At 38.0% G+C, this 27050-nt stretch overlaps 1 protein-coding gene across 1 annotated transcript in view; it reads right to left on the bottom strand.

Moving 5' to 3' along the window:
* Window positions 1-27050, bottom strand: part of pigg (phosphatidylinositol glycan anchor biosynthesis class G) — a 239435-nt gene extending 212385 nt beyond the window's left edge. Inside the window, exons 1-2 of the mRNA XM_051658543.1 lie at window positions 26702-27050; window positions 26113-26318 (exon numbers count right to left, since the gene is read on the bottom strand). Of these exons, the coding sequence (XP_051514503.1) occupies window positions 26113-26318; window positions 26702-26855 (360 nt within the window). The 5' untranslated portion in view covers window positions 26856-27050. The remainder of the gene's footprint in view (window positions 1-26112; window positions 26319-26701) is intronic.

Below are 27050 nucleotides of genomic sequence, written 5' to 3'. Positions count from 1 at the left end.
GGAAACTGCAGCAAAACTTAGAACGCTGCACGTAAAACTCAGTTTGCTAAAATTTAGTTATAGTAACATTAGTTCTGTGAGACTAGATTGTACATTTGTGTCTTGAAAACAGCATAAATTGATGTTAAGGTAATTCTGACATTTGAAATGAAGAGAGGCAAAGATAGCACACAAGAAAAGCAGCTTTATGAAAAAAACAAGCCTGTTGAGCCTGTTGTTGTTTTTGTTGTACTTAAGACTTCTCATCTCATAAACTCTCATACTGTATCCGATTATAAAGCTGTGAAGTTGAATATAAATAACCAGAGATGCTAAGATAGGGCAGATGCCTCATTAGCAATTCTAGGAACAGACTCACAAATTTCCAAACTGTTTGAGAAACAAAATTTCCTCACCCAGAAAACACAAATTCCTACAAGCCCATCTCACAAGAATAACATCATCTAATGAAGCCGTCAATGTAAACACACAAACACACAAGCTACAAGACCAGCCCTTCTATTAATAATGAGGGTATTGATGAGGGTCTGTTAGTGTACACAACATAATTACTCATCTAGTGTATCGTGTTTCTCCGAGACAATTAACACAGTGCGCTCTACAGAGAGAGAGAGAGAGGAGAGGGAATGACAGAGGAAAAGAGAGTGAACATACAAACCAAGTGTCATTATAAGCATCACTAGTTCTCTATAAAGGGCATAGCAGCAGGGAGGACGTGGGCACACATCCCCCGCACTCTTTAAAAAATTTGATTCGGTCCCCCACACTCTTCCAAGCTAAACCCATACCGAGTCCAAATGGTGGATTTGAATACAGTATTATTTGCGTTTTGTTACTTTGGGCTGATTGAGAAACCATCCATCCAATCACAGGTGAGTTTCATGAGCCGAAAACAACCCTTCATTTCTACAAAGTTGTTTACAACAATGCTCATTTATCCAGGTTTTTTATTGGCATTGGTGTTGATCTAAATTAATAATCTAGAGATGACGAACACACAAACAAGAGCTATTTAATGGCGTATCGTTCTTGATTGGCAGCATTACGTGAAATGCACTGCAGAAAAATAAAACAAAGGACAATCCTTCTTTTAAGCACACATTGTAAGTGGAGTTTATATCAGCACATGAGTCTTCATTAAGTTATGCTTTTTACATTATGTTTGTGAGGTAATAGTTTATCGGGTCTTTTTGCCAATTCAAGCAGATTACTAGATCTGTGTTAAATTTGTAAAGCTATTTTTAACATCAGCTCCTGTTTTTTACCTCTATGTTGGTGTGCAGTCGACAAACTGTAAGAAAAAGATAGATCTGCTGTGTTCTTAGAACACTTATGCATTTTACTGAAGTCAATAGATATGTAGACACACTTTTTTATACATGAAAACGTATGGACGTTATTGAAACTCATAATAATATAAGACTATTATTGTTACCTTTTGATAAAAGTCATGCTCAGCAGCTCAAAAACTGTAGGGAAATTATAGATTTGCTTTGTTCTTGTCATGCATAAAACCTCTACTAAAGTCTCTTTGTAGGTATTTAGACATGCAAATTTTAAAGGATTAAAATGTTCTTTTGATCGTTGATTCAGTGACTAACTCATTTCACACAAGACATCAACTGGTGGCATCACCAGTAATGGTCACGCAACGAATCATTAAATGGATCTGAAGTCATTTTGGTGAAAACAGTCAAAACACTCAAGCCACTTGAATACATTTAAATCCTACAATGTACAAGCACAGGGTAAAAAATGTAATTGTGCACATGCACAATTGGTAATATTGTCATTAATTAATATATTTATTCAAGGACCAGCTTGTGTTCAGTCTTTTATTGTCATGTGTGAAACAGAAGCAATTGCTCCAAAAGATGCCCTTTATATTTGCAGCTAATTTAGCATTTGCATTCATTTGCAATACCTGAATCTTTAAAATACTACAAATACTACAAGTATATAAGACTTATATATTAATATAATACTTATACTTGTCTATTAACATATACTGTAATATATAAATACTGCACAGTAAGTGTTGGGTTTATGCGAGCCACCTACTGACTGCTGTGTGTCCCCACCCCCCCACCCCCCGTTCTCTATTATGTAAGATTAGTGTTATAACAATCCATTACAGATGTTACCATCCCTCTATCTGTCTGCCTCTATGTAGGACAGTGACGGTTGTAAATTAGTTTCCTCTTAAAGGGCTAGTTCAGCCAAATTACGGTTGTTTATGGTGCAAGAAACCTGGACTAACACTATTAGTGGACTTTATGAAAAAATACAAAATGCTACAAATAAAGTGTAGCAGAATATGACCCCTTTAGAAGGGCTTCACATACGTTTGTAAGCAATGAATTCTCTGGTGGATACTCTGCATTTCTCGTTTGCTCACGGGAAAAGTTGTTCCTTACCAGACTGTGAGCTTTTATAAAATCATAGGCTAATGGCTTTACTCTTGTCACATTTGTAGTGAAACATGGGCAATTAGTGAATTCTGGCTGCTCTGCAGCACTTTTATGCTGCATTAGAGAGTCTGGCACGGGTCGGCGTTTAAATTTGAATACTTCACTAACTACTGCTCCTAAAACAGTCCACAACCTGTGAGGACACTGCTGCTGAATAAAAAATAAATAAACAAATCACCAAAATTCATTGCAATCCAGTTAAGGGTTTCAAAAAATGCTAAAAATCCATTAGCCAGCACTCCTCCTTTTGGGTTATTATGAGGTATATTTAGGGTATACCTTCACAATCAATTAAAAAGGCTATGAAGTTGAGGAATGTGTGAAAAAAAAGCAATAACAGTAACAGCAATAACAATAATTTGTATGAGATGGCAAAATCATAAGATATAGTACAACTTGGCTCATAGAAAAAGGCACAATAAACATAATTTCAAATTGATACTATGTAGGCATCACATTTTAGCTAGCACTTTATTTTATGTAAGGAAACTAAATTTGATTACTCATTCCTAGGGATGTCCTGATACAGATATCGGAATCGGATCCGATTCTGTGCTCGTGTACTCCTACTTGTACGAATAAAAAGGCTCTGATACAAAAAAACAGACAGCATCTGACGTCCGAATGTCATTGCGTAAACATTCAGTGCAAAAATTAAATCCATGATGTGTCCTAGTGTGATTATTAAACAGCATAGGCTGCAATTTAATAAAACAAAAAAACATATTTAGCTAATTACATAGCAGCCTTTTTGTGGTTTAAAATCGCTCATGTAACAACTTGCTCTTCCAGAGGTGTGAAGCTGCCATCACATACTGGCTTTACTCAGTTTTGCGCCAAAATAAAAGCTCTGCTAAAATAAAAGCTCAATTTAAATAGACAAAAATATGACAGAAATATATCACTACTGTATAATTATGTAATATTCACATTAAAAATAATAATAATTGTATTATATTTAAGCAATACCTCATCTGTTATGCTCTGTTCTGCAGCACTTTATTTGACACAAATATCTTCAATGTTATATTTTTAGGATTTTTTATAAAAACACTTGTTAACATGTTAACATGCAAAGATGCTTCTAATCTTAAAAAAAATCTTCCCCATAAATTTGCAAAAGAATCTTAATGATAGACAGCCTTTACATCTTGGTTTTAGTTTTAATTTGAGTTACAGTTGCTGAAACCAATTAAGTCAGCAGGTCAGCTCTATTCCAGAAATGATGAGGAAAAAGGTGATTCAAATTTAAACAGTACAATGAAACATAGACGCACACACACAGACACGTGCGTCTCTCTCTCTCTCTCAACTGGCATCTCCGGCTCGTGCTTATCCCCCTCCCAGCTGATTAGGATGATTCAGTGCCAGGTGTGCATCCTCACAGCCCGGCCATGCCCTCCTCCTCATCACAAGAAGCAAAAGTTTTGTAGTGGCCTAGTCAAACTCCTGACTTGAACCCGATTGAAATGCTGTGGCAGGACATTAAACAGGCAGTTCATGCTCGAAAACCCTCCAATGTGGCTGAACTAAAGCAGTTCTACAAAAAAAGAGTGGGCCAAAATTCCACCAGTGTTGTGAAAGACTGATCTCCAGTTATCGGAAGCGTTTGGTTGCAGCTGTTGCTGCTAAAGGAGGCACAACCAGCTATTAAGTTTAAGGGGTCAGTTAGTTTTTTCATATGGGTAATATAAGTGTTGAATAACTTTTTCTGCTTCATTAAAAATATATACAGGTTTCTTACACCTTTCCAAAGTCAAACTCAAGCACTTTTCAAGCATTTTCAAAGTGTATTTTCAAGCTTTTCCAGCATCTTACAGCTGTGGTAAATGACATATTTACATACATATCTGACTTCTTGGTCACATTAAATCAGATGTTATTGTGCTATAAAAACAAAATTAAAAAAAAAAAAATTATATTTCATGATAGCAATCTACAGAAGGGTGACAAATTAAAGGAAAACACGTTTCATGGTTCAAAATGTATCACCTGTCTGTAAGTACACTTGGCATCCTATATAACCGATATAAAACAATCACTCAAAAAAAATAATTTTTTTATTGAAAATGTGAAAAATAAGAACATTAGTCTTTGAGTTAGGCAGTCAATCAGTTCCTTGAGCCTCTTTTAATAAAATGTATACAAAATATAGTGCAAATTAAAACAAATCAACTTGAGTTGACACAGTAAGTGCCCTTCATCTCCTTAAAAAAAAAATCCTCCTCATTTCTCTGCCTTCTTGTTGAGCAGCCCTCAAACAAACATGCTGGACAATCAATGAATGCTCTTTGAAAATCAAAATACCAATAACTTGAGTTGCCGTTGTAAGTGCAATTTATCCCCCTGAGTTGAAAAAAAAAAAAAAAAACACTGCAATAAACAACACAAAATAGTGCAAAAACGATAACTAGCCTGTCCAAGGTAAGGTCAAACAGGGTAAGGCCTATTAAGGAGTATCCTTCAGTTTGTCAGTTAGCTGTTTCTCCAAAGTCTCCAGACCTCTTTCCTTTTCTTTTGCAGCTCTTCGAAGGCCACTGGACTTGGAGATGAAGCTCAGTGTACCTTGTGTCTCAGATTTTTCTGCATTGTGATCAGCATACTTCAGGAGGACCCTAATATCCTCCTCCATTCTCTTCTTTTTGGCTTTCATCTCTGTTATCTCCGCCATTAGTCCTTTCCTCTTCTGTGCCTTCTACTCATTTTGCTTAAGATGTTTTTGTTCATTAAGATAAATATGATACTTCTGCCTGGCAGCAGCTGCAGAGATGAGTAGCTCCTTTGTGTAGGCTATGTTGAACAGCCCTCCAACACTCCACACATGGTCATGAATAACTCGCTGGGCAATCAATCAATGCTCTTTGAGGTTCTCCACCATCACCTCCTTGTTGATTGAAAACCCTCTCTCAACAGAGGCTTGACCATGTGAAAGGATCAGGACAAGTTTTACTACCTCCCATAGATGGCGACACTCTGCTTTGTTGGGTAAATGTTCATGGTAGAATTCATCCAACCTTCCACTATCTGGGTTGAAGTTCCTGAAGGAATCTGATGCTGACATCAGGTTGTGGTCATAGAAGTGATGAAACTCCCTCAGAATCTCATCACAGCATTTATCTTCAATGCTGCCAGTTTCCACAAGGAGCCGCAGAACAGTGGTGAGTTTTCGGGTGCTTTCCTCTTTGCTCTTGAGGAGCACCCTTGGATCCAGAACAGACTGGCTTCTCACAAGAAGATATTTGAGTGGAGCCTTTTCAAAAATCTTGGAGACCATCTTCAGCAAAACAGCTTGCAGTTCTGCCTGATCTCCAGACTCAGCCTCTCAGCATCTGAGTTCTTCTTCATGTGCTCTTCCAGGGCTCGCTCTGTGACAAATCCCACTCTCAGTTTGTAACATCCATGTGGTTGACTGGGTCAGCATAGTCAACTTGCAGCAGCTTTACTGTGGCAGTTGCATTCTTCATGACACTGGGCATGATAAACTTCTCCATTAGACTCCTCAGCATACTGGTGAGATCCCCACTCATAAACGGCAGCATGGGTTTGTTGGTCCGGTATAACTTCAAAAATGGTGTGATTTCTCTAGCCACCATTAGAAAGAAGTTGAGCTATGCTGGGAAGGGGTCATCTTGAACAATCATCTGAGCAGTCTTGAAAGACTTAGTAGATGGTTCTATTACAGTTTTCGCTTTGGCAGCATTGATGTACATTTTCAGAGAAGGCAAAATCAGTAGGGCACTCTCGGCCACCTCCACATTTTCCAGCCATCGATGATTACAGAAGTGGAACCAGTGACTACTGTATAATCCTCCCTATGTGCTGGAACATCCTTGAATAGCCATTTAAGGCTTCAAAGAGCATTTCCCAGCTCCAAGTCTGTGGATGCACACCCTGCTCTGAAGGAATTGTGTAGTATATGCAAACCACAACTTCCTACATTTAGCATTTTCTTGCCTGTTTGTTCTTCATGTTTTGCTGGGCCATGGAGAAGAGCTTCCAATTCGCATTTGGGCCATCCATCGACAGCTGAATCAGGTTTTGGAAGCCTATATCCGAACACACTGTCTCAACCTTCTCATACATTTGTTCTGTAGTGTGATGACCCATGAAAAAAGACGTCAGGTACCTTGAGGCTACTTGATTATCATTCCAGAATCTCATGTGCATGTCAAGCTGGCATTTCTTCATTTCCCGAATTAGACTTTCATCAAACAGAAGTACATAACCAGACTCTTTCTTGGCATTGGTCTTCATTAGGGAAGAGAAATGAGGAGCTATCCCAACTACGGTGAGGTATGCCACTTTATTCTCCCCACAAGTAAACTGCTTTGCTATGTCACTGTCAGGAAACATGGTTTGGAAAATGTCCCCTGCATTCTCACATGACTTGTAGGAATAGTGGCTAGTTACAACTTTTGTTGCCCAGCATATTTCTGCTTTAAGTGTTGGATTAGAGCTAACAAATTATTTTATGGTGCCAATGGAGTTGCTGGTTGACTGGTGTGGATTACATGAACCTGGGGATGGTAGAGGAGCAATTCCTGTCGCTACTCCTCAGGCTGCATCCACTGTACTGGCTCTCACTACACTGCTACATGATGATGTGGATGTAGCTGTGCTGCCTGATGCATTGCTTGTCTGCTGAAAAAATTCCCCAATGCAGGACCTGGATTTAGAAGTCTTCTCATCAGATCTTGATGCTTCTTCCCTAAATAACAAAAATGTTGTGAGAAGATGTTGCCTATAACCTCTTCATTCCCACCGAATTTTTTTTTTTTACAGTTGTCTGCATCAATCATGCCAACCCTTGCCTGTACCAACTACAAATATGAGTAGTGTCAGTTACTTCTGTATTAATTCAGTTTTCACCATCATTTATTTAATATTATTTATTGCTTCTAATTTTATATTATTTTCTTATTTTAAAAAATACTTTATGTAATATTAATTAATAATTAAATAATATATTAAACCTAATTTAATATAATATAAAGTATTATTTCATTACAGCCAAGCTACATAAAGTGTAAGCATCGAAACTGTAAAGTTTAGGTGTAATTTTGCAGTTGTCCAGCTGGTGTCCTTCACGAGTCTCTCCTTAAGATGCACTTGACAATCCACGATTGCTTCAGAGTCCTCGTAGATCTGCGACGATTTTCAAGAGCTTATTAAGTTACAATGCTTTTGAGAAGTCAATATTTCATAATTTGTTTTAGGAAAACGCAGTCCTGACCACATTTAATTTTACTGTATACTATAAGAGGTTGCATTTTAAATTAAAAAAAAAAAAGAATCACTTTACAGTCAACTCATCACATTGTGAATGAATGTGCATATGAATGACACCATCTTAGTTTATCTACAACATGTTTTTAAATATATAATCATATCATCATCATCATCATCAAATCATATGTTCTGTGTGCTTAGAGGCATCCAGTGATGTCATGAAGGAAAATGTCCACAGACAATGATCTAGAGTCAGCTTTTTGCACCTATAACAGTTAAAGGTTTGGATTTTGATATGGAAATGAATCATGGACCACAGTTACAGACAGCTATACTGGAGCAGGAATCAGATGAAACAGGCACAAACTCTCTGTGCACAAGTGCAGAATATAACCAATAATGCTATCGTGTATAGTGGAACTCATAGAAGCTTGAAAGCAGATCAATGACTGCAAATTGCAAAATGATTTACATCATGCGCGATTACTAGTGTTGATGCATGGAGTTAATGTTAACTTCACGAGTTCTTTGGGGCCAGGTTAACTTGCTAATTTGCTTCATTACATTGGGTTACAGTTACATTTTACATCCCTCCCGAAAATCGACTATAATTTAGCCTGCAAATTTGCCAGCTAGCTTAAACAAACGTAAAGTGTAACATTGGCCTAATCGAAAATTCCCTACGGCTTACCTTTTACACAAAATCGCAGACTCTCCCATGGTGAAAAGCTGCACGTCCTTTTTGCAGACTTTACAGGAAGCTACTCGAGGATTTGGTCCTCGTTTCAACCACAACTTTTTCAAGACAACCCTTATTGAAGCGGCAACCTCCCAGCATGTTGTCATCTCCCACTCTGTTCCATCAGAGGCCACACATCAAAAAAGACTGGCAGATCACACTATAGCCACACACGCAGACTCAGAGTGGCAAGCGAGGCTCGAGCGGAGTCGTCCTTATTTTATGTGAAAGGCTAAAGCAATTAGGCCCTCTCCGATTTATTTTATCTAAAAAAGCAAACTATTCAGTCAGATAGTGAATTATTATGAAAGCAATGCAATTACAATTTCAAGAAGTTTCAAGCACTTTATCCAAAATCCAACCAGTTTTCAAACCTTGAAAACACCACATTAAAATTCAAGCATATTCAAGGATTTCCAGCACCCCTATGAATCCTGTATATATATCTGAAAACTGTATTTTGTGTTTACTCAGGCTGCCTTTGTTTTATGTTGTATCTCGTATGAAGACCTAAAAAATTTAGAATGAAAAATACACATAAACAGAAGAAATCAGGAAGGGGGCAAATAGTTTTTCCACAGCACTGTAATACTACAACTTGTCATGAGACTGGATCGGCGTCAGTGGCAAAACAAGGACAATCGTTTTAGTAACTCTGCCATTCCCATTGGAATCAAACTTTTTAATATTAGATAACTTTTTTTTATTATTTAAAAGTATATTTATTGGTGGTTGTATTTTGAGGTAATTTATTTTAATATCGATGACTTGTATTTAATTGTTTTTGTTTTCATCTCATGTACTGTATTTTCTGAACCAATTTAATCTCTGTATTGTTTAAGAAGAAAAAATTATTTCAACTTCAAAAATTATTTGCTTTTGATATAATTGTCATGTCACGTTATTCTTATATATTCCAAGGACTCTTATTTTGAAAAGAATCTTACTTTGAAGTTTTTTATCTTCCTCTTATGTCTGTCTTCCTGTTCTTTGCCCTAATTGTTTCCCAGGTGTTCCTCGTCTCCTTGTTATCCCATGTGTGTATATACCCCCTTGTTCCGTTCTTGTTTGTATGTAGAGCATTGTAAGCCAGCATACTGCTTTTGAGATTTTGTTTACTTTCTTTGTTGTATCCTCTTCTTTTGTTTATATGTAAAGTTTTGCATTTGGATCCTCTCTCTTGTCTCATCCCTTCACAAACCCTGACAGGAAGACTCTGTGGCTCAGCCTACTGAGACTCAATTCCCTGAGCCTATTACGGGTCCACCAACTTCTTCAGTGGCTCCAGATTCACTCCTTGTGACTCCATTCCCTGAAACTCCTGCGGCTCTGTCTCCTGAGCCGCCTCTGCCTCCTGCGGCTCCACCCCCTGAACTCATGACACCATGGCCTCCAGACCCTCTGCCAGTGCTCATGGCCATGGAGGCCATTACCCAGTATCTGCCAGTGCTTCTGGCCATGGAGGCCGTTCCCCTGCCGCTGCCAGTGCTCCTGACCATGTAGGCTGTTACCCTGTCTGACCCCTGTCCAGTGGCTGCCCAAGTCCAGTCTGGCCTCTGCTCAGTGGCCTTCCATGTCCAGTCAGACCCCTGTCCAGCGGCCGCCCCTTACCTGAATCCTTATCCCTGGCCGCCAGACCCTGTCTCTTTCAAGGAGCCGCCTCCGGACCTCGCTCCCTTCCTGGAACTGCCTCCCTAGCTGCCAGACCTCGCTACCTTCCTGAAATCACTTCCCTGGTCACCAGGGAAGCCATGGACTTTTGTAATTTTCTTTTTTTGGAAAATTGTGCGCTTCAGGAGCTGCCCTTTTAAGGAGGGGGGCGGCTCTGTCACATTATTATTATGCACGTTATTATGTTGTTGTCTTTTACTACAAAGTATATTAGATTAACTAATTACTTTGTAATCAGGTTACACCCAACAGTGACTACCAATATCTAATGTTTTGTAAAGTCTGACAAACATGTAAAAATATTTCAAAAGACAGACAAACAAGGGGTGGGCTCTTTTGAATTGGGCCAGTAAGCAACCACCTAGTAACACCCTAGCAACAATGCAGAACACTCTAGCAACTTCATAGCAATGTACTGCCAACTATTTAGAACACTTTAGCAGCCTCACAGCAATGTTCTGGCATCCACCATGTTCTGGCATCCATATCGGTTATTGTGGCAGAGTGGCACTCTTAGTTCCTAAAGAACACGAAAAATCTCAAGTCTAAGATTATTGTTTGTAACATCTTTTAACTCCCAGAGTTTAATGAACAATCAAATGTTGCTGATAAGGTCTTTAATCTGAATGGGGGTGCAGATTTGTGTGAATGCTTGAGACCTTAACTACGGGATACTCAAAACAGCATAAAATAAATTCAAAATATTTTCAGTCTGATAAGCTAGACCTCAAAAAGTTTAAATACCAATAACAAAAAAACATGTTCGAACTTTAGAATCATATAATAGACCCCTGATCTCAATCAATGAAGCTTATTTCATAAAATCCACAAAAAGAGAGCAAAGATCTACAAACTCAATCATACATGTCTGTTAATAGTGTAATCACTGAGCGACCCTAAAAAGCATAGCACATAACATCCCTAACTCTATTAATATTCCATTTTTTTTTTTTTTTTTTTAAAGACACATACCAATAGCAAACCAGGTAGTGTCAATTTCAAACTGTTTCATCCTTATGGAACAGGGGACCATATACAGTTGCATAAACACTCACAAATGATTACTTTGCTTCTTTTGTTTTTATATCAATCTGATTACAATGACTACAGTATATTGATCAATCTTAATCCAAAGTCTACACTTAAAGACAAACTTGGAATAAATTAATAATAAAAAAAACATTATGCATTTACTTATGAATCATATTTTCACTCCCTAGATGAAGTCAAAAAAGGGTTTTCAGTGTCACACATTATGGTGTGCTTTTCAGCACCCCCTCAACATAGACACACACACAGACAGCTTTGTGCATCTCTCTCTCCTCTTTATCTCTCTCCAGGCCGTCCATCCCTATTGCTTGGCCACGCCCTGCTCACCACATACCCCCATCGCCCGATTCAGGCCGGGGAGTCATCCAGCCTGTCACCTACTCCCTCCCCCTCACCCTTTCTGGAGGAAGTGTTGCCATTTCGGCCAACCTGCTACAGGATGGAGTTGTATCGATGAAGTTCATGCTGACTGTCTGTGATTTTTGGAGCTTCAAAAGAGAAATCTCCATTCACTTGCATTTTAAGGACCTACTGAGACAAGATATTATATATTGAGTTTCTTCAAATATGTTCTGGTGAAGAAAGATAGTCATACACACGTGGGATATCATGTGGGTGAGTAAATAATGAGAGAATTTTCATTTTTGGGTGAACTATCACTTTAACTGATATTAAAAATTATAAGAAACATAAAAAGTAGTATTCATTCCATGAATAAGTAGATGTACATGTGTACCTAATAAAGTGGCCGGTGAGTGTATAATGTAATGTGATGGCTCATGCAGGGGCTTCTGAAAACCAGATTATTGTTTTTTACCATAATTTTAACATTAGCTTATCATAAAATTGTTAATGTTTCTCTTGGTAAAATATATATATAATTTTTTACTGTATACTGTATATTAAGGTAACTACCCATTAACCAATTAACACTTTTTTAATTGCATTTTTACATTATTTTACCTTTGAAATTACTGACATTTTTACAGACAAGCTACATGCTGAAGTTTAATAAGAGGATTGTTTAAATTCCTAACTAACTTATCTCACAAATATTGCTGAGGAAAAATGGGTCTTAAACCCTGCTTTCAAATACTTTCTTATATAGTATTCAATAAGCAGGTTTTTTCAAATCAATGTCAACTTAATCAAACTTCCCTGGCTGTTTTTATATTTTTATTTTTCCTTTCCTTTTTTTTTTTTTTCTGAAGAAAGATAAATGTATTAAATGCCATGAATAAATATTTACTGAGAAATCCATTATTTTGAGGGGGGATCAAAATTACAATTTTCACCTATGATTGTGGAGCAAAATTACAGGTATAAAAAAAATATATATATATATATGAGAGAGAGAGAGAGAGAGAGAGAGAGGGGTACTGTAGGTCTGTAAAGAAGATCTGTTGGAGTGCCTGTTACTCCTGAAATATTTTAGATATCTGGATATCCTTTTAGATTCTGATTCAAAACAAACTTTCCTTTTTGTATATGTATATTTAAGGCCCTTTATGGTTAAATCCCAGATATATGGGGCTCTCAATGTGACTCCATCCGCAGGTTATAACATTTTACCAATTTTCAACGGTCAAAAAACAAATGTGCGTTGCATGGTATGAATATAATTTGGTATGTATCTAGAGATTTTTGACAACACCCGAATAAGCTGTATTTGCAGTTGTATGTCATCGGACCATGAACACACAGGTCAAAGGACAATGCCAACATGGTAGATATAATATATACAAGAATGCATTTATACTTCACACCTGCATACCTTAAAGAATGTCCTTCATCAATAATAGAGAAAAATGTTATTTATCAATTTCAGTACATACTCTGAAAGTACAGGAATTCGGTTGCAGCCAAAGACAAATCTCCAAACCCTCAGCACAAAATATAACTTCCCATACAGTCCACAAAACTACAGCACCATCAAAACAAGAACTATGAAACGGATTAAAATTTATGTTAAAAACAAGCCCCAGTTGTATTATCGCAGCTTCTGACAACTGTAAGAGAGTACGCTTACAAACCCTGTCTAAACACCCCAGGGCAATCAGTGTTTCACATGAGACCAGAGAGAAAAACATTTGCAAAGATTCAATTCCTCCTTTTTTTCCCCCTCTAACTTCCAGATTTCTTCTTTTCAGTTTGAAAGAGCAGCATGCACAAAAAAAACATTCTGTTATAATTTACTCTCCCTCATGCCATTCTAAACCATATGAACGCTCTTAAATTTCGGTCTGTTCCCAGACTGATCTTACAGTGAAATCGGAAACAGTAGGTTGATTTTCTTTCGCTAAAATCAGTCTGTGCGTACCGAAATGCGAAACACTGCCCCCAGTGGCCAAAACAGTAAGTGTTGTTGGGCATATATGCACGTGTCAGCTCCATTTTCTGGGTGACACAGAGGGGCGCCAGTGTTCTAGAAATGAACACTGAGAAAATAAAGAACAAATAAAAATACAATAAATAGCTTAATAAACATCAGTACTGTATGTTTAGTATCAGTCAATTGCTGACCATTAAAATAAAGAATAAATAAAAATAAAACAAATAGCTAAATAAACATCAGGGGCCGGTTGCACCAGCTATACGTATGTTGTAACTTAGCCTAGTTGTGGCGTAAATGGACACTAAGTCACAGTTTACACTCTACTAAATATTTGACCACTGCACCATCAAATTTACACTACCGTTCAAAAGTTTGGGGTCACTTGCCTGAAATGTTTCTCATCTTAAAAATCTTTTGTTCTGAAGGCGTATGCTTAAATGTTTGAAATTAGTTTTGCAGACAAAAATATAATTGTGCCACCATAATAATTTAATTACAAAATAGCATTTTATTTAAAAAAAAAAAAAGTTTTTGAAATTGATGACTTGGACCGAATAATTAAGAAAAGCATCAACTAAGTGCCCAGCATATAGATGGAAACTCCTTCAATACTGTTTAAAAAGCATCCCAGGGTGATACCTCAAGAAGTTGGTTGAGAAAATGTCAAGAGTACATGTCTGCAAATTCTAGACAAAGGGTGACTACTTTGAAGATGCTAAAATATAACACAGTTTTGATTTATTTTGGATTTTGTTTAGTCACAACATAATTCCCATATTTCCATTTCTATTATTCCAAAGTTGTGATGCCTTTACTATTATTCTAAAATGTGAAAAAAATGTGTACCTTTCAATCTGCTACATTACTGACTGCACTGACAAACTATAGCTGGCTAACAGCAAACAGATGTGATAAACATGAGTGACATGGTTGTCAGGGAAAGGGTTAACGTTATATTAGTTATATAAAATGATGGGGTCATTTTTTATTAACTTTCCAGTATGTATTTAACAAACTAATTAGTAATTTAACGAGAAGAGACCGTTTAACTCCACCCTGTCTGCAGAGCCACTGTCAGCTCAGAGTCAGCTCTGTAAACAATGGAGTCGGAGCACGCTCTGCTGGACAAACTAAGCTATGACACCAATTCTAAAGCATTGTTTTCTGCATTATATGTTCTGAAAAAAAATGTTTCATATCGGCACATATATACGCCGATACCGATGTCGGCCAACTTATATATCGGTCGGGCACTACTCTGAATTTCCCTCGTGACTGATTATGCGAACACAATTATTTCCTGATTTTAAAGCGGGATCTGAACCCAAGTCTCCCATTCTGGTTATTCGATGTGCTTCCGGTCACGCCACAGGGCAAGGTAAACACGCTCGCTGATGCAAACATTTCTGATAGGAGATGCGCTTGTCAGTGAGTCGGCATAATGTGGCTGATCCTAGGGTTCTGGAACTCTCTGAATCAACATGCTGACTTCCTGTGTGATCATGTTGGTGCTCTAGATTCGAGTGTGTGCACAATTCAACATCGTACATACATCTTGTGACACACTTCAGTAGCCGATGGATGTGTGTGTGTGTGTGTGTGTGTGTGTGTGTGCACGTGTGTGCGTTTGTGTGCTGAAAAGAAACAAAGTGGCCTCAGTGCTGTCTCTGTCGAGTACTGTTAAAAACATAAGTCAGACAGCTGGTGCAGTCTCACTGCCGCAGAGATGTTCTCAGCATAGATTTTCAGTCATTGTCGGTAATGATGATGATGCCATAATGGCATCCTGGTGAATGGAGCTGACAGTCAAAGCTCCGCCCCCTCCTTCTTTATCACTCATTATAACAAAAGGAAAAGCAACAGAAGTCTGAATTGTACTTACTGGCGTCCTCTGAGGTCATAAGATTGGTTATATAAATTGCATGAAAGTCTTGGTTAAATGTGAATGCTGCATGTTAATCCACTATGTACTGATAACATAAAGTAGAAGTATGACAATGCTTAGTAGGAACAGGTTCATTCCACACATAATGAGAAATAATCTGTGCTGTTTGCAAAGACATCACTATTACGGTGATATATCAGATTTCTGTATGGGAAGGCATATGAAATACCTTTTAACTTACATTGTAAATAGCATGAAATACTTATTTTTGTAAATTGATAATAACACAATTTATTAAATCCAGTTAAATCAAAATGTTTCATTGCCTCAAAAACAATACTTACAAGAATACAGCAACAAGCATATTTCATGTATATTTAATCTGTTCACCTCTTATTTTTATAGTCATCTTATTTTTGGATCATCCGTCATCTACTCCTTGGTAAACAACACAGGGTTTATGATGGTACGGATCTGTACCTTTAAGAGCGAGTGCTCACTGGAAAGCATGTCACTCACATACCATTTCAGATTTCAAATAATTTTAAGTTCATTTTGATTTGGATGTGACCAAAAGTGCAGTTGTCTGTGTCAGCTAGTTGTTTTCTGTGCAAATAGTTTCTGCATTTCCATCAGTTCATCCCATTCATAGCAATGTGCAGGGAGACCTGCTGTGAGGACGAGGGCATGAGAGGCAGGATTATCGCTTTGATTGATTGACAGCATATTGAACGAATCAGCGCTAATTAGAGTCAATGTCTCCCCTCATGTGACTATTCGCTGTATTGGGAGGTTAATCCCCCTCTCAATCACACCATGCTACAGGTGCTGAATCAGATTCCAATGATCTGATGGGACGCTTGAAAGACACCCACTGAAACTTTATCCACTGAGTGCACTGAAAGTGTGGAGACCCTATTGTTCTTCTAACGATTTTTAGGGCCCAAGCACTGAAAGTGCGGAGACCCTATTGTTCTTCTAAGGATTATTAGGGCCCAAGCACTGAAAGTGCGGAGACCCTATTGTTCTTCTAAGGATTATTAGGGCCCAAGCACTGAAAGTGCGGAGACCCTATTGTTCTAAGGATTATTAGGGCCCAAGCACTGAAAGTGCGGAGACCTTATTGTTTTTCTAAGGATTTTTAGGGCCCAAGCACTGAATGTGCAGAGACCCTATTGTTCTTCTAAGGATAATTAGGGCCCAAGCACTGAAAGTGTGGAGACCCTATTGTTCTTCTAATCGTTAATATTCTTCTTTTTTCAAGGTTTTCGGTACTTTTGGGGTAGTTAACATGCGTGAAAACTCTTGAAATTTTGCGCACACACATAAGAATCGTCAGCCATTAAGGCAGGGCAAAGTTGCGGGGGGCTCTGTAGCACCCCCTTCAAAATGGGCATGTAAGGGGGCTCTGTAGCACCCCCATTTTCCCCTAGTCACCAAAATTGGTACATATATATTTGTCATAAAGCCAAACAACTTTCATACACACAGTCATTAGCTCCGCCCAACAGGAAGTTGGATTTTGGATTTTCTGAAAATCACAGGCTCTGCACATTTAAATACTCCTCCTAGGGGATTCATGTGACTGCCACCAAATTTGTGCAACATCATGCCAAGACATTGTACATGCTAAATTGTGAACAGATTTTTGACATTTTATCGCCATGGCTCAGCAATAAATGTATGGCTAAAAATGTGAAACAGGAAGTTTCTTATATCATCTGTGTGCATTGTATGATTTTGATGAAAATTCAGCTGTATGTTTGGTAATGGGGGCTGATCACATTTATGTGGCTATTATAGGTCATGGTCATACCACCACCAACTGGCAGCAGGAAGTATGGCACTTTTAACAGACTTTGAAATAGCCCTCTTACATTAATTGCTTCAAAATTCTTTAGAATAATGTTAAGACACTGCTGATGTAAATTTGTAAAGGGATATTTGATATCTTAAATACTGTTGCCATGGCAACACATTAATTGTTATTATTCCTTTCTTCCTATATTTGGGTGTTTTTGAGGCACTTGGCATGCTTAAAATGTCATAAAATTTTGCACACACCTCAGTCATTTGTTCACGCAAAAGTTCACGCATGGGCGTGTAGGGGGGGCTCTGTAGCGCCCCCTTTAAAATGGGTGTGTAAGACGGCCTCTGTAGCACCCCTATTTCCACCTACAGTCACCAAAATTGGTACGTATATAGTTCTCATCAAGCGGACAACTTTAATAATTATAGTCATTAGGTCCACCCAACAGGTCGGCCATTTTGGACTCTTTGAATATTGCAGTCTCTGAACTTTTAAATACTCCTCCTAGGTGATTCATGAGACGGTCACCACATTTAGACAACATTATGCCAAGACATTAAAGATGCTAATTTTGCGAACAGATTTTGATATATCGAACGGTGTTACCATGGCGAGGCATTAAATTAATGGTGAAAATGGGAAACAGGAAGTGTCTCATATCGTCTGTGTGCAATGTGTGATTTAGATCAAAATTGAGATGTATGTTTAGACTTGGGGGCTAATCACATGGATTTGACTATTTTGGGTCATGGTCATAGCGCCACCACCTGGCAGCAGGAAGTGTGGCTCTTATGACAGACTTTAAAATAGTCCTCTAATATTTGCCCAAATTGCTTAAGAATTGTTTAGAATAAGGTCAAATGCATGTATCCACCTTGCATTTTTTTTTTTTTTTTTTTTAGAAAGCCACTGGGTGGAAATGGGCCCTAGGTGCTTGTCATCGCTGCTTGCAGCTATTTTATTTGTTTTATTTATGTACAGTCATTTATTTTGCTCACCTGAATCAGAGAAATTGCTGCTGATTATTTATTTTATATATATATATATATATATATATATATATATATATATATATATATACATACACTATATTGCCAAAAGTATTCGCTCATCTGCCTTTAGACGCATATGAACTTAAGTGACATCCCATTCTTAATCCATAGGGTTTAATATGACGTCAGCCCACCCTTTGCAGCTATAACAGCTTCAACTCTTTTGGAAGGCTTTACACAAGGTTTAGGAGTGTGTTTATGGGAATTTTTGACCATTCTTCCAGAAGCGCATTTGTGAGGTCAGACACTGATGTAGGACGAGAAGGCCTGACTTGTAGTCTTCGCTCTAATTCATCCCAAAGGTGCTCTATCGGGTTGAGGTCAGGACTCTGTGCAGGCCAGTAAAGTTCTTCCACACCAAACTCGCTCATCCATGTCTTTATGGACCTTGCTTTGTGCACTGGTGCGCAGTCATGTTGGAACAGGAAGGGGCCATCCCCAAACTGTTCCCACAAAGTTGGGAGCATGGAATTGTCCAAAATCTCTTGGTATGCTGAAGCATTCAGTGTTCCTTTCACTGGAACTAAGGGGTCAAGCCCAGCTCCTGAAAAACAACCCCATACCATAATCCCCCCTCCACCAAACTTCACAGTTGGCACAATGCAGTCAGACAAGTACCGTTCTCCTGGCAACCGCCAAACCCAGACTTGTCCATCAGATTGCCAGATGGAGAAGTGTGATTCGTCACTCCAGAGAACACATCTCCACTGCTCTAGAGTCCAGTGGCGGTGTGCTTTACACCACTGCATCCGATGCTTTGCATTGCACTTGGTGATGTATGGCTTGGATGCAGCTGATCGGCCATGGAAACCCATTCCATGAAGCTCTCTACGCACTGTTCTTGAGCTAATCTCAAGGCCACATGAACTTTGGAGGTCTGTAGCGATTGACTCTGCAGAAAGTTGGCGACCTCTGCGCACTATGCGCCTCAGCATCCGCTGACCACGCTCTGTCATTTTACGTGGCCTACCACTTCGTGGCTGAGTTGCTGTCATTCCCAATCGCTTCCACTTTGTTATAATACCACTGACAGTTGACTGTGGAATATTTAGTAGCGAGGAAATTTCACAACTGGACTTGTTGCACAGGTGGCATCCTATCACAGTACCACGCTGGAATTCACTGAGCTCCTGAGAGCGGCCCATTCTTTCACAAATGTTTGTAGAAGCACTCTGCATGCCTAGGTGCTTCATTTTATACACCTGTGGCCATGGAAGTGATTGAAACACCTGAATTCAATTATTTGGATGGGTGAGCGAATACTTTTGGCAATATAGTGTGTGTATATATATATATATATATATATATATATATATATATATATATATATATATATATATATATATATATATATATATATATATATATATATATATATTACTACCGTTCAAAAGTTTGGGGTCACTTGCCTGAAATGTTTCTCAAGATCTTAAAAACCTTTTGATCTGAAGGTGTATGCTTAAATGTTTTAAATTAGTTTTGTTTAATTTACAAAACGAAAATTTTATTAAAAAAAAAGAAAAAATGTATATACATACGTTGAAGTCAGAAGTTTACATCCACCTTAGCCAAATACAATTAAACTCAGTTTTTCACAATTCCTGACATTTAATCATAGAAAACATTCCCTGTCTTAGGTCAGTTAGGATCACTACTTTATTTTAAGAATGTGAAATGTCAGAATAATAGTAGAGGGAATTATTTATTTCAGCTTTTATTTCTTTCATCACATTCCTAGTGGGTCAGAAGTTTACATACACTTTGTTAGTATTTGGTAGCATTGCCTTTAATTGTTTAACTTGGGTCAAACTTTTTGGGTAGTGTTCCACAATCTTTCAGAATAAGTTGCTGGAATTTTGGCCCATTCCTCCAGACAGAACTGGTGTAACTGAGTCAGGTTTGTAGGCCTCCTTGCTCACACGCTTTTTCAGTTCTGCCCACAAATTTTCTATTGGATTGAGGTCAGGGCTTTGTGATGGCCACTCCAATACCTTGACTTTGTTGTCCTTAAGCCATTTTGCCACAGCTTTGGAGGTGTGCATGGGGTCATTGTCAATTTGGAAGACCCATTTGCGATTGAGCTTTAACTTCCTGGTTGATGTCTTGAGATGTTGCTTCAATATATCCACATCAATTTCCTTCTTCATGATGCCATCTATTTTGTGAAGTGCACCAGTCCCTTCTACAGCAAAGCACCCCAACGACATGATGCTGCCACCCCCATGATTCAAGGTTGGGATGGTGTTCTTTGGCTTGCGAGCCTCACCCTTTTTCCTCCAAACATAACAATGGTCATTATGGCCAAACAGTTCAGTTTTTGTTTCATTAGACCAGAGGACATTTCTCCAAAAAGTAAGATCTTTGTCCCCATGTGCACTGAGGCTGATTTCTTTTGATTTTCCTATGGTGTCAAGCAAAGTGGCATGGAGTTTGAAGGTAGACCTTAAAATACATTCACAGGTACACCTCCAATTCAGTACACCTCCTATCAGATGCTAATTGGCTAACTGTCTGAAGGCTTGACATCATTTTCTGGAATTTTCCAAGCTGCTTAAAGGCACAGTTAACTTAGTGTATGTAAACTTCTGACCCACTGGAATTGTGATATAGTCAATTAAAAGTGAAACAATCTGTCTGTAAACAATTGTTGGAAAAATTACTCGTGTCATGCACAAAGTAGATGTCCTAAACGACAAGCCAAAACTATAGTTTGCTACTATGTAATCTGTGGAGTTGTTAAAAAAATGAGTTTTAATGACTTCAACCTAAGTGCATGTAAACTTCTGACATCAACTGTATATACATAGTCTTTGATCATGTTCTCTTATGTGTAACAGTGTGAAAACAGCCTAAAATAGTCACTTCAAAAAGTTTATCTTTCTTCCAGGAATTAAGCCCTGTTCTTTCAGAGTAAATATCCTGAGTAGCGGTCAGACCTGCAAACCAGCGCTGATAAAGGACTGACTGGTCTCTGGAACACAGTCAATTTACCCATGTCACACAGGTTTACAGCAGAGCATACAGTGATAGATGAAGGTCTATGAGAGAGACAGAGCACCACTGCCCCCTGCTGGACACTCGGGGAACAGTGTGCACTGTGACCACACAGATCTGATGCTAGACATTTGCGGTCGTGTTCGACAGCTGCCTTTCTGATTAAACAGTCAGCGTTTGTGTATGAAGGCACTTCTTAAACAAACTGGTTGCAGACAGGCTTCCAAGGCACCATGACACTTTCTAATGATCGAAAACAAATTCAAGTGGACATTAGACATTACCAAGCGAATTTCTACAATATGTATTTCTCGTAAAAAAAAAAAAAAAAAGTTTTAAAGTTGTAAAATATCATAGGCAGTGAAGGATACGGCTTTGCTTCCTTCAAAAACGGACCTGGTCAGGATGTGACGCAAACACTGGAATCAAAAGAGCCTTGATTTCTTCCTGCCTCTGTGTTTAATGCCAGCATTTGTCAGCTTTCAGACAGCTTTTCGAAACACAGGATAGACCTAACTAATTTAATGGCAAGACATAGAATGTAATTAATTGAATGGCTTTGTTTTCCTTTAAATCACACGTCCCAGATTTAAATGGTCTATTTTTCATGAGTGAGAACGACAGATAGATATGATCATAGAGAAACTGATTGGCTAACAGTATGAAAACAGAGTGGTGGGGTCGACATGGCCAAAATCAATGTAGTCCATCTACACTGCCCTGCAAAAGCAAAACACAGTAACTGCACACTACATCAAAATTGAGTAATGCCACCATCAGTTTTCAGAGACTATGATCTGTCCTGTGACTGACAGGTTTGGCTTAACGTGCTAAAATTTAGATTGTCACTTTATAATCCATATTTTACTTTAAGAGCATTTTTTTCTCAAATTCAGTGTTGGTGTAGTTACTGCATTTTGAAAGTTTTATCAACAACCCGTTCTGAATACAAGGGTTCCCATATTTTTTGAGCATGACCTTTCCAGTTGATTGTGATTAATGGATCGGCATTGTTTTTTTAATAATTCAAATTCAGACCAATTTACCATGGAATCTTTCAGACCAATTTGTGAATCCTTTCAAATGATTCACAGAAAAGAACCACAAAAGACATTTTTACACACAAATCTAGCATCACCCTGGCTTGTGAGAAAGATTTACTCTACACCAGAGCAATTTCTAGCCAATGAAATATATATATATAAAATTAGAAATGTCCCTAACTTTTTTTTTTAATTTGACCTGAAATGTGATTCCCTCTGATACAATGAATGCTCTGCACGGGTCAATTTCACGACCCGGAAATTCTCGGGTGAAAATTAAGAACATGTCCAGGTCATATTTCACTCAAAAATGAAAAGAAAGAAATAAGAAATTATATTTTTTCTTAATTAAAATGAAGCTATGTATTTTCAGGTCTTTAAAAGCTTCATAGTATAATTTTCATTACATCCTCCCCTCCAAATTCTCATTACCGTCATGTGTTTGGACATGTTTTTTAATTGCCATTATTCTCAATGGTGATTGATTCTCATTAGATTCTTAGTACTGTTATGAAGTAATTTAAAGAAAGAATTACTGTAATGCAATTATAATTTTATTTAAATGAGCAGAAATTAAAGTCAATACAACAAATACTACCATGATGTATAAATACTTAAAGGGTTAGTTCACCCAAAAATGTAAATTTGAAAAATAATTTACTCACCCTCATGCCATCCCAGATGTATATGACTTTCTTCAGAAGAACACAAAGATTTTTAGAAAAATATCTCAGCTCTGCAGGTCCATACAATGCAAATGGTGACCAGACCATTCACATGTGAAAGTGAAACTAAACAGACACCACATGTGACTTTCAGACATATAAAAGGATATACATTTTCATCTGTTTCTCACCCACACCTATTACATTGCTACTGAAGACATGCATTTAACTGCTGGAGTCTTATGGATTACTTCTATGTTTCTTTATGTGATTTTTGGAGCAACAAAGGTCTGATCACCATTCACTTGCATTGTATGGACCTACAGAGCTGAGATATTCACCTAAAAATCTTCATTTGTGTTCTGCTGACAAAGAAAGTCATACACATCTGGAATGGCATGAGGGCGAGTAAATGTTTTATCATTTTCGTTTTTGGATGAACTATCCCTTTAACAATTTAGATAATATTGCATTACATTATTTTCTTCACATTACAGTAATAATTATTATTATTATTATTTGCATGGTGGTTTGAGAATTAACAGCAAAAATTAGCTTTATTGTCATAAAGACTGCAAAAAATCTTAATGGTTCTAAAATAAGCCTGCAAAATATAATTTCTTAACAGTTTTCTCTTGATTTTGACCCAGTTCTGGGGAGTTGCTGAAGCAATTTAAAATAGTCTTGTCCTGGATATTTCCTTGTCAAACAGGAGAATGCAAGGGGACCCTGGTCAAAAGGGACTTTAAATTGTTTTTCTAAAATCAAAGAATCAGATATCAAAGTCATCAGATGCTTAGATTTTAGCCAATCCCCCTAAATTTTTCTATATCAGCTTTCCCATTCATCCTTAAGAGCAAGACGAGGAATAACGTGTCTGTGATTGAGCAAACTCATTAAAACATTGTCATCAGTTTTCTTCCGTCTCAGACTGCAGCATGCTAATGTGTTTATAATAAGAGAAAAGCATGCGTTATTGCAAAGTGCCGTGTTTATTGACAGGCGCACCTCAACGATTAATGAAATAACACAGATATAAAAATCCATATAGGTACCAGAACATCACCTAGACTTGGGAATGGCTCTGTGGTAAGTAACCACCCAGAACACTATAGCAACATCATTGCAATGCCATAGCAACCACTCAAAAACCACATCAACTGCATAGCAACAAGCTAAAACCCCTCAGAACACTTCAGCAACCCCATAGTAATGCCCTGGCAACCACTCAGAACAACTTAGCATCATGGCAGCAAGTTTTGCATGGGCAGGCACCTCTTATAACATTGGAAAGCTTTTTACATTGAAGACAATCGAATTGGGGAAAATTTCACATTTACAAAAAAAAATATATATATATATACACACACACACAGTGGTGTGAAAAAGTGTTTGCCCCCTTCCTGATTTCTTATTTTTTTGCATGTTTGTCACACTTAAATGTTTCAGATCATCAAACAAGTTTAAATATTAGTCAAAGATAACACAAGTAAACACAAAATGCAGTTTTTAAATGAAGGTTGTTATTATTAAGGGAAAACAAAATCCAAACCTACATGGCCCTGTGTGAAAAAGTGATTGCCCCCTAAACCTAATAACTGGTTGGGCCACCCTTAGCAGCAACAACTGCAATCAAGCGTTTGCGATAACTTGCAATGAGTCTTTTACAGCGCTGTGGAGGAATTTTGGCCCACTCATCTTTGCAGAATTGTTGTAATTCAGCCACATTGGAGGGTTTTCAAGCATGAACTGCCTTTTTAAGGTCATGCCACTGCATCTCAATAGGATTCAGGTCAGGACTTTGACTAGGCCACTCCAAAGTCTTCATTTTGTTTTTCTTCAGCCATTCAGAGGTGGACTTGCTGGTGTGTTTTGGATCATTGTCCTGCTGCAGAACCCAAGTTCGCTTCAGCTTGAGGTCACGAACAGATGGCCGGACATTCTCCTTCAGGATTTTTTGGTAGACAGCAGAATTCATGGTTCCATTTATCACAGCAAGTCTTCCAGGTCCTGAAGCAGCAAAACAGCCCCAGACCATCACACTACCACCACCATATTTTACTGTTGGTATGATGTTCTTTTTCTGAAATGCGGTGTTACTTTTACGCCAAATGTAATGGGACACACACCTTCCAAAAAGTTCAACTTTTGTCTCGTCAGTCCACAGAGTATTTTCCCAAAAGTCTTGGGGATCATCAAGATGTTTTCTGGCAAAAATGAGACGAGCTTTAAATGTTCTTTTTGCTCAGCAGTGGTTTTTGTCTTGGAACTCTGCCATGCAGGCCATTTTTGCCCAGTCTCTTTCTTATGGTGGAGTCATGAACACTGACCTTAACTGAGGCAAGTGAGGCCTGCAGTTCTTTGGATGTTGTTGTGGGGTCTTTTGTGACCGCTTGGATGAGTCGTCGCTGCGCTCTTGGGGTAATTTTGGTCGGCCGGCCACTCCTGGGAAGGTTCACCACTGTTCCATGTTTTCGCCATTTGTGGATAATGGCTCTCACTGTGGTTCTCTGGAGTCCCAAAGCTTTAGAAATGGCTTTATAACCTTTTCCAGACTGATAGATCTCAATTACTTTCTTTCTCATTTGTTCCTGAATTTCTTTGGATCTCGGCATGATGTCTAGCTTTTGAAGATCTTTTGGTCTACTTCACTTTGTCAGGCAGGTCCTATTTAAGTGATTTCTTGATTGAGAACAGGTGTGGCAGTAATCAAGCCTGGGTGTGGCTAGAGAAATTGAACTCAGGTGTGATAAACCACAGTTAAGTTATGTTTTAACAGGTGGGGCAAACACTTTTTCACACAGGGCCATGTAGGTTTGGATTTTGTTTTCCCTTAATAATAACAACCTTCATTTAAAAACTGCATGTTGTGTTTACTTGTGTTATCTTTGACTAATATTTAAACTTGTTTGATGATCTGAAACATTTAAGTGTGACAAACATGCAAAAAAATAAGAAATCAGTAAGGGGGCAAACACTTTTTCACACCACTGTATATATATATATATAATTTTTTTTTTTTTTTCATTTAATACCCTTTCTTATGTTATTGAGTACCTAATTATTCCCTAAGTGACAATCTACATATAGTGTTGTTTATCTGTCAGACCACATGTGGAAAAAAAAAAACTGGGTTAAGAAAGGATTTAATTGCAGTCTGTGATTCACCTTAATTCTGGGCATGGTTACGGTGGGGGGTCTGGCTTTGGCTATGAAGCTGTGAGATGACCCTCTCTCCACCACATGTCTGGTGTAGGGCATGAAGCTCCGCCCCTCAGAGCCGAACACAAAGTCCTCTCTCAAAGCATCAATCAACATGATCACCACCCGCCTGAACAATGCCACAGGAGCTTTGGTGGAGTTTGGATTATCTCCTGCAAAACAAAAACAACATATAATAAGTGTAATCAGAGTACAGTCTTATTATTATGATTTAAATATATATATATATATATATATATATATACATTTTTAAAGGTACAGTTTAGTGTATAGATGTTATGGGTTTTATGTTAGGCTGATATTAAAGCACACAGTCTTTAGACCAAATTAAACAGCCTAAAACATTGATTAAAATCAGAACAATTCTATCTGAAGTCATACAATACAATGCAATGCAACTTTGTTAATTCCCCATACTTGTTGTTTTGCATGGAATGAGGTAACAAGTAAATAGTAGTAATAATAATAATAATTCAAATATATAATATATACAAATAAATAAAGTTTATATCAGTACATGTCAATTAAGTTATACCTGTCAGTGGCTCTGCAGGAAAGTCAGTCACTTTGCTCTTGGCTGAAAATGATGATTTGACAGGAACAGGGAAGAATCCTCTGAGGAAGAGTGTGATGGACAGTATCTCACAGATGAGACAGAGTAAAGCAAACACAGATGAGCTCAGCTTCATGATGAAGATCAAAAACGCTCGTCACGAAGATAAAAAAAAACTGATCACACTCAACATCACAAAACAAACACTGTCAGCTGCCTGATCGCTCATAAGACACGGTGTAGCAAAATTTCATGCATTAAATCCACAGCTGTAAGACAGAGAAACACGAGGAAGGAAGCGTCAAATGGATTAGTGTTTTGAAATTCTTAT

This window comes from Myxocyprinus asiaticus, chromosome 27 (assembly GCF_019703515.2).
Source record: "Myxocyprinus asiaticus isolate MX2 ecotype Aquarium Trade chromosome 27, UBuf_Myxa_2, whole genome shotgun sequence".
NCBI classification, from domain to species: Eukaryota; Metazoa; Chordata; class Actinopteri; order Cypriniformes; family Catostomidae; genus Myxocyprinus; species Myxocyprinus asiaticus.
Note: the sequence above shows the minus strand (reverse complement) of the source record. Positions and strands in the feature narration are given on the sequence as shown.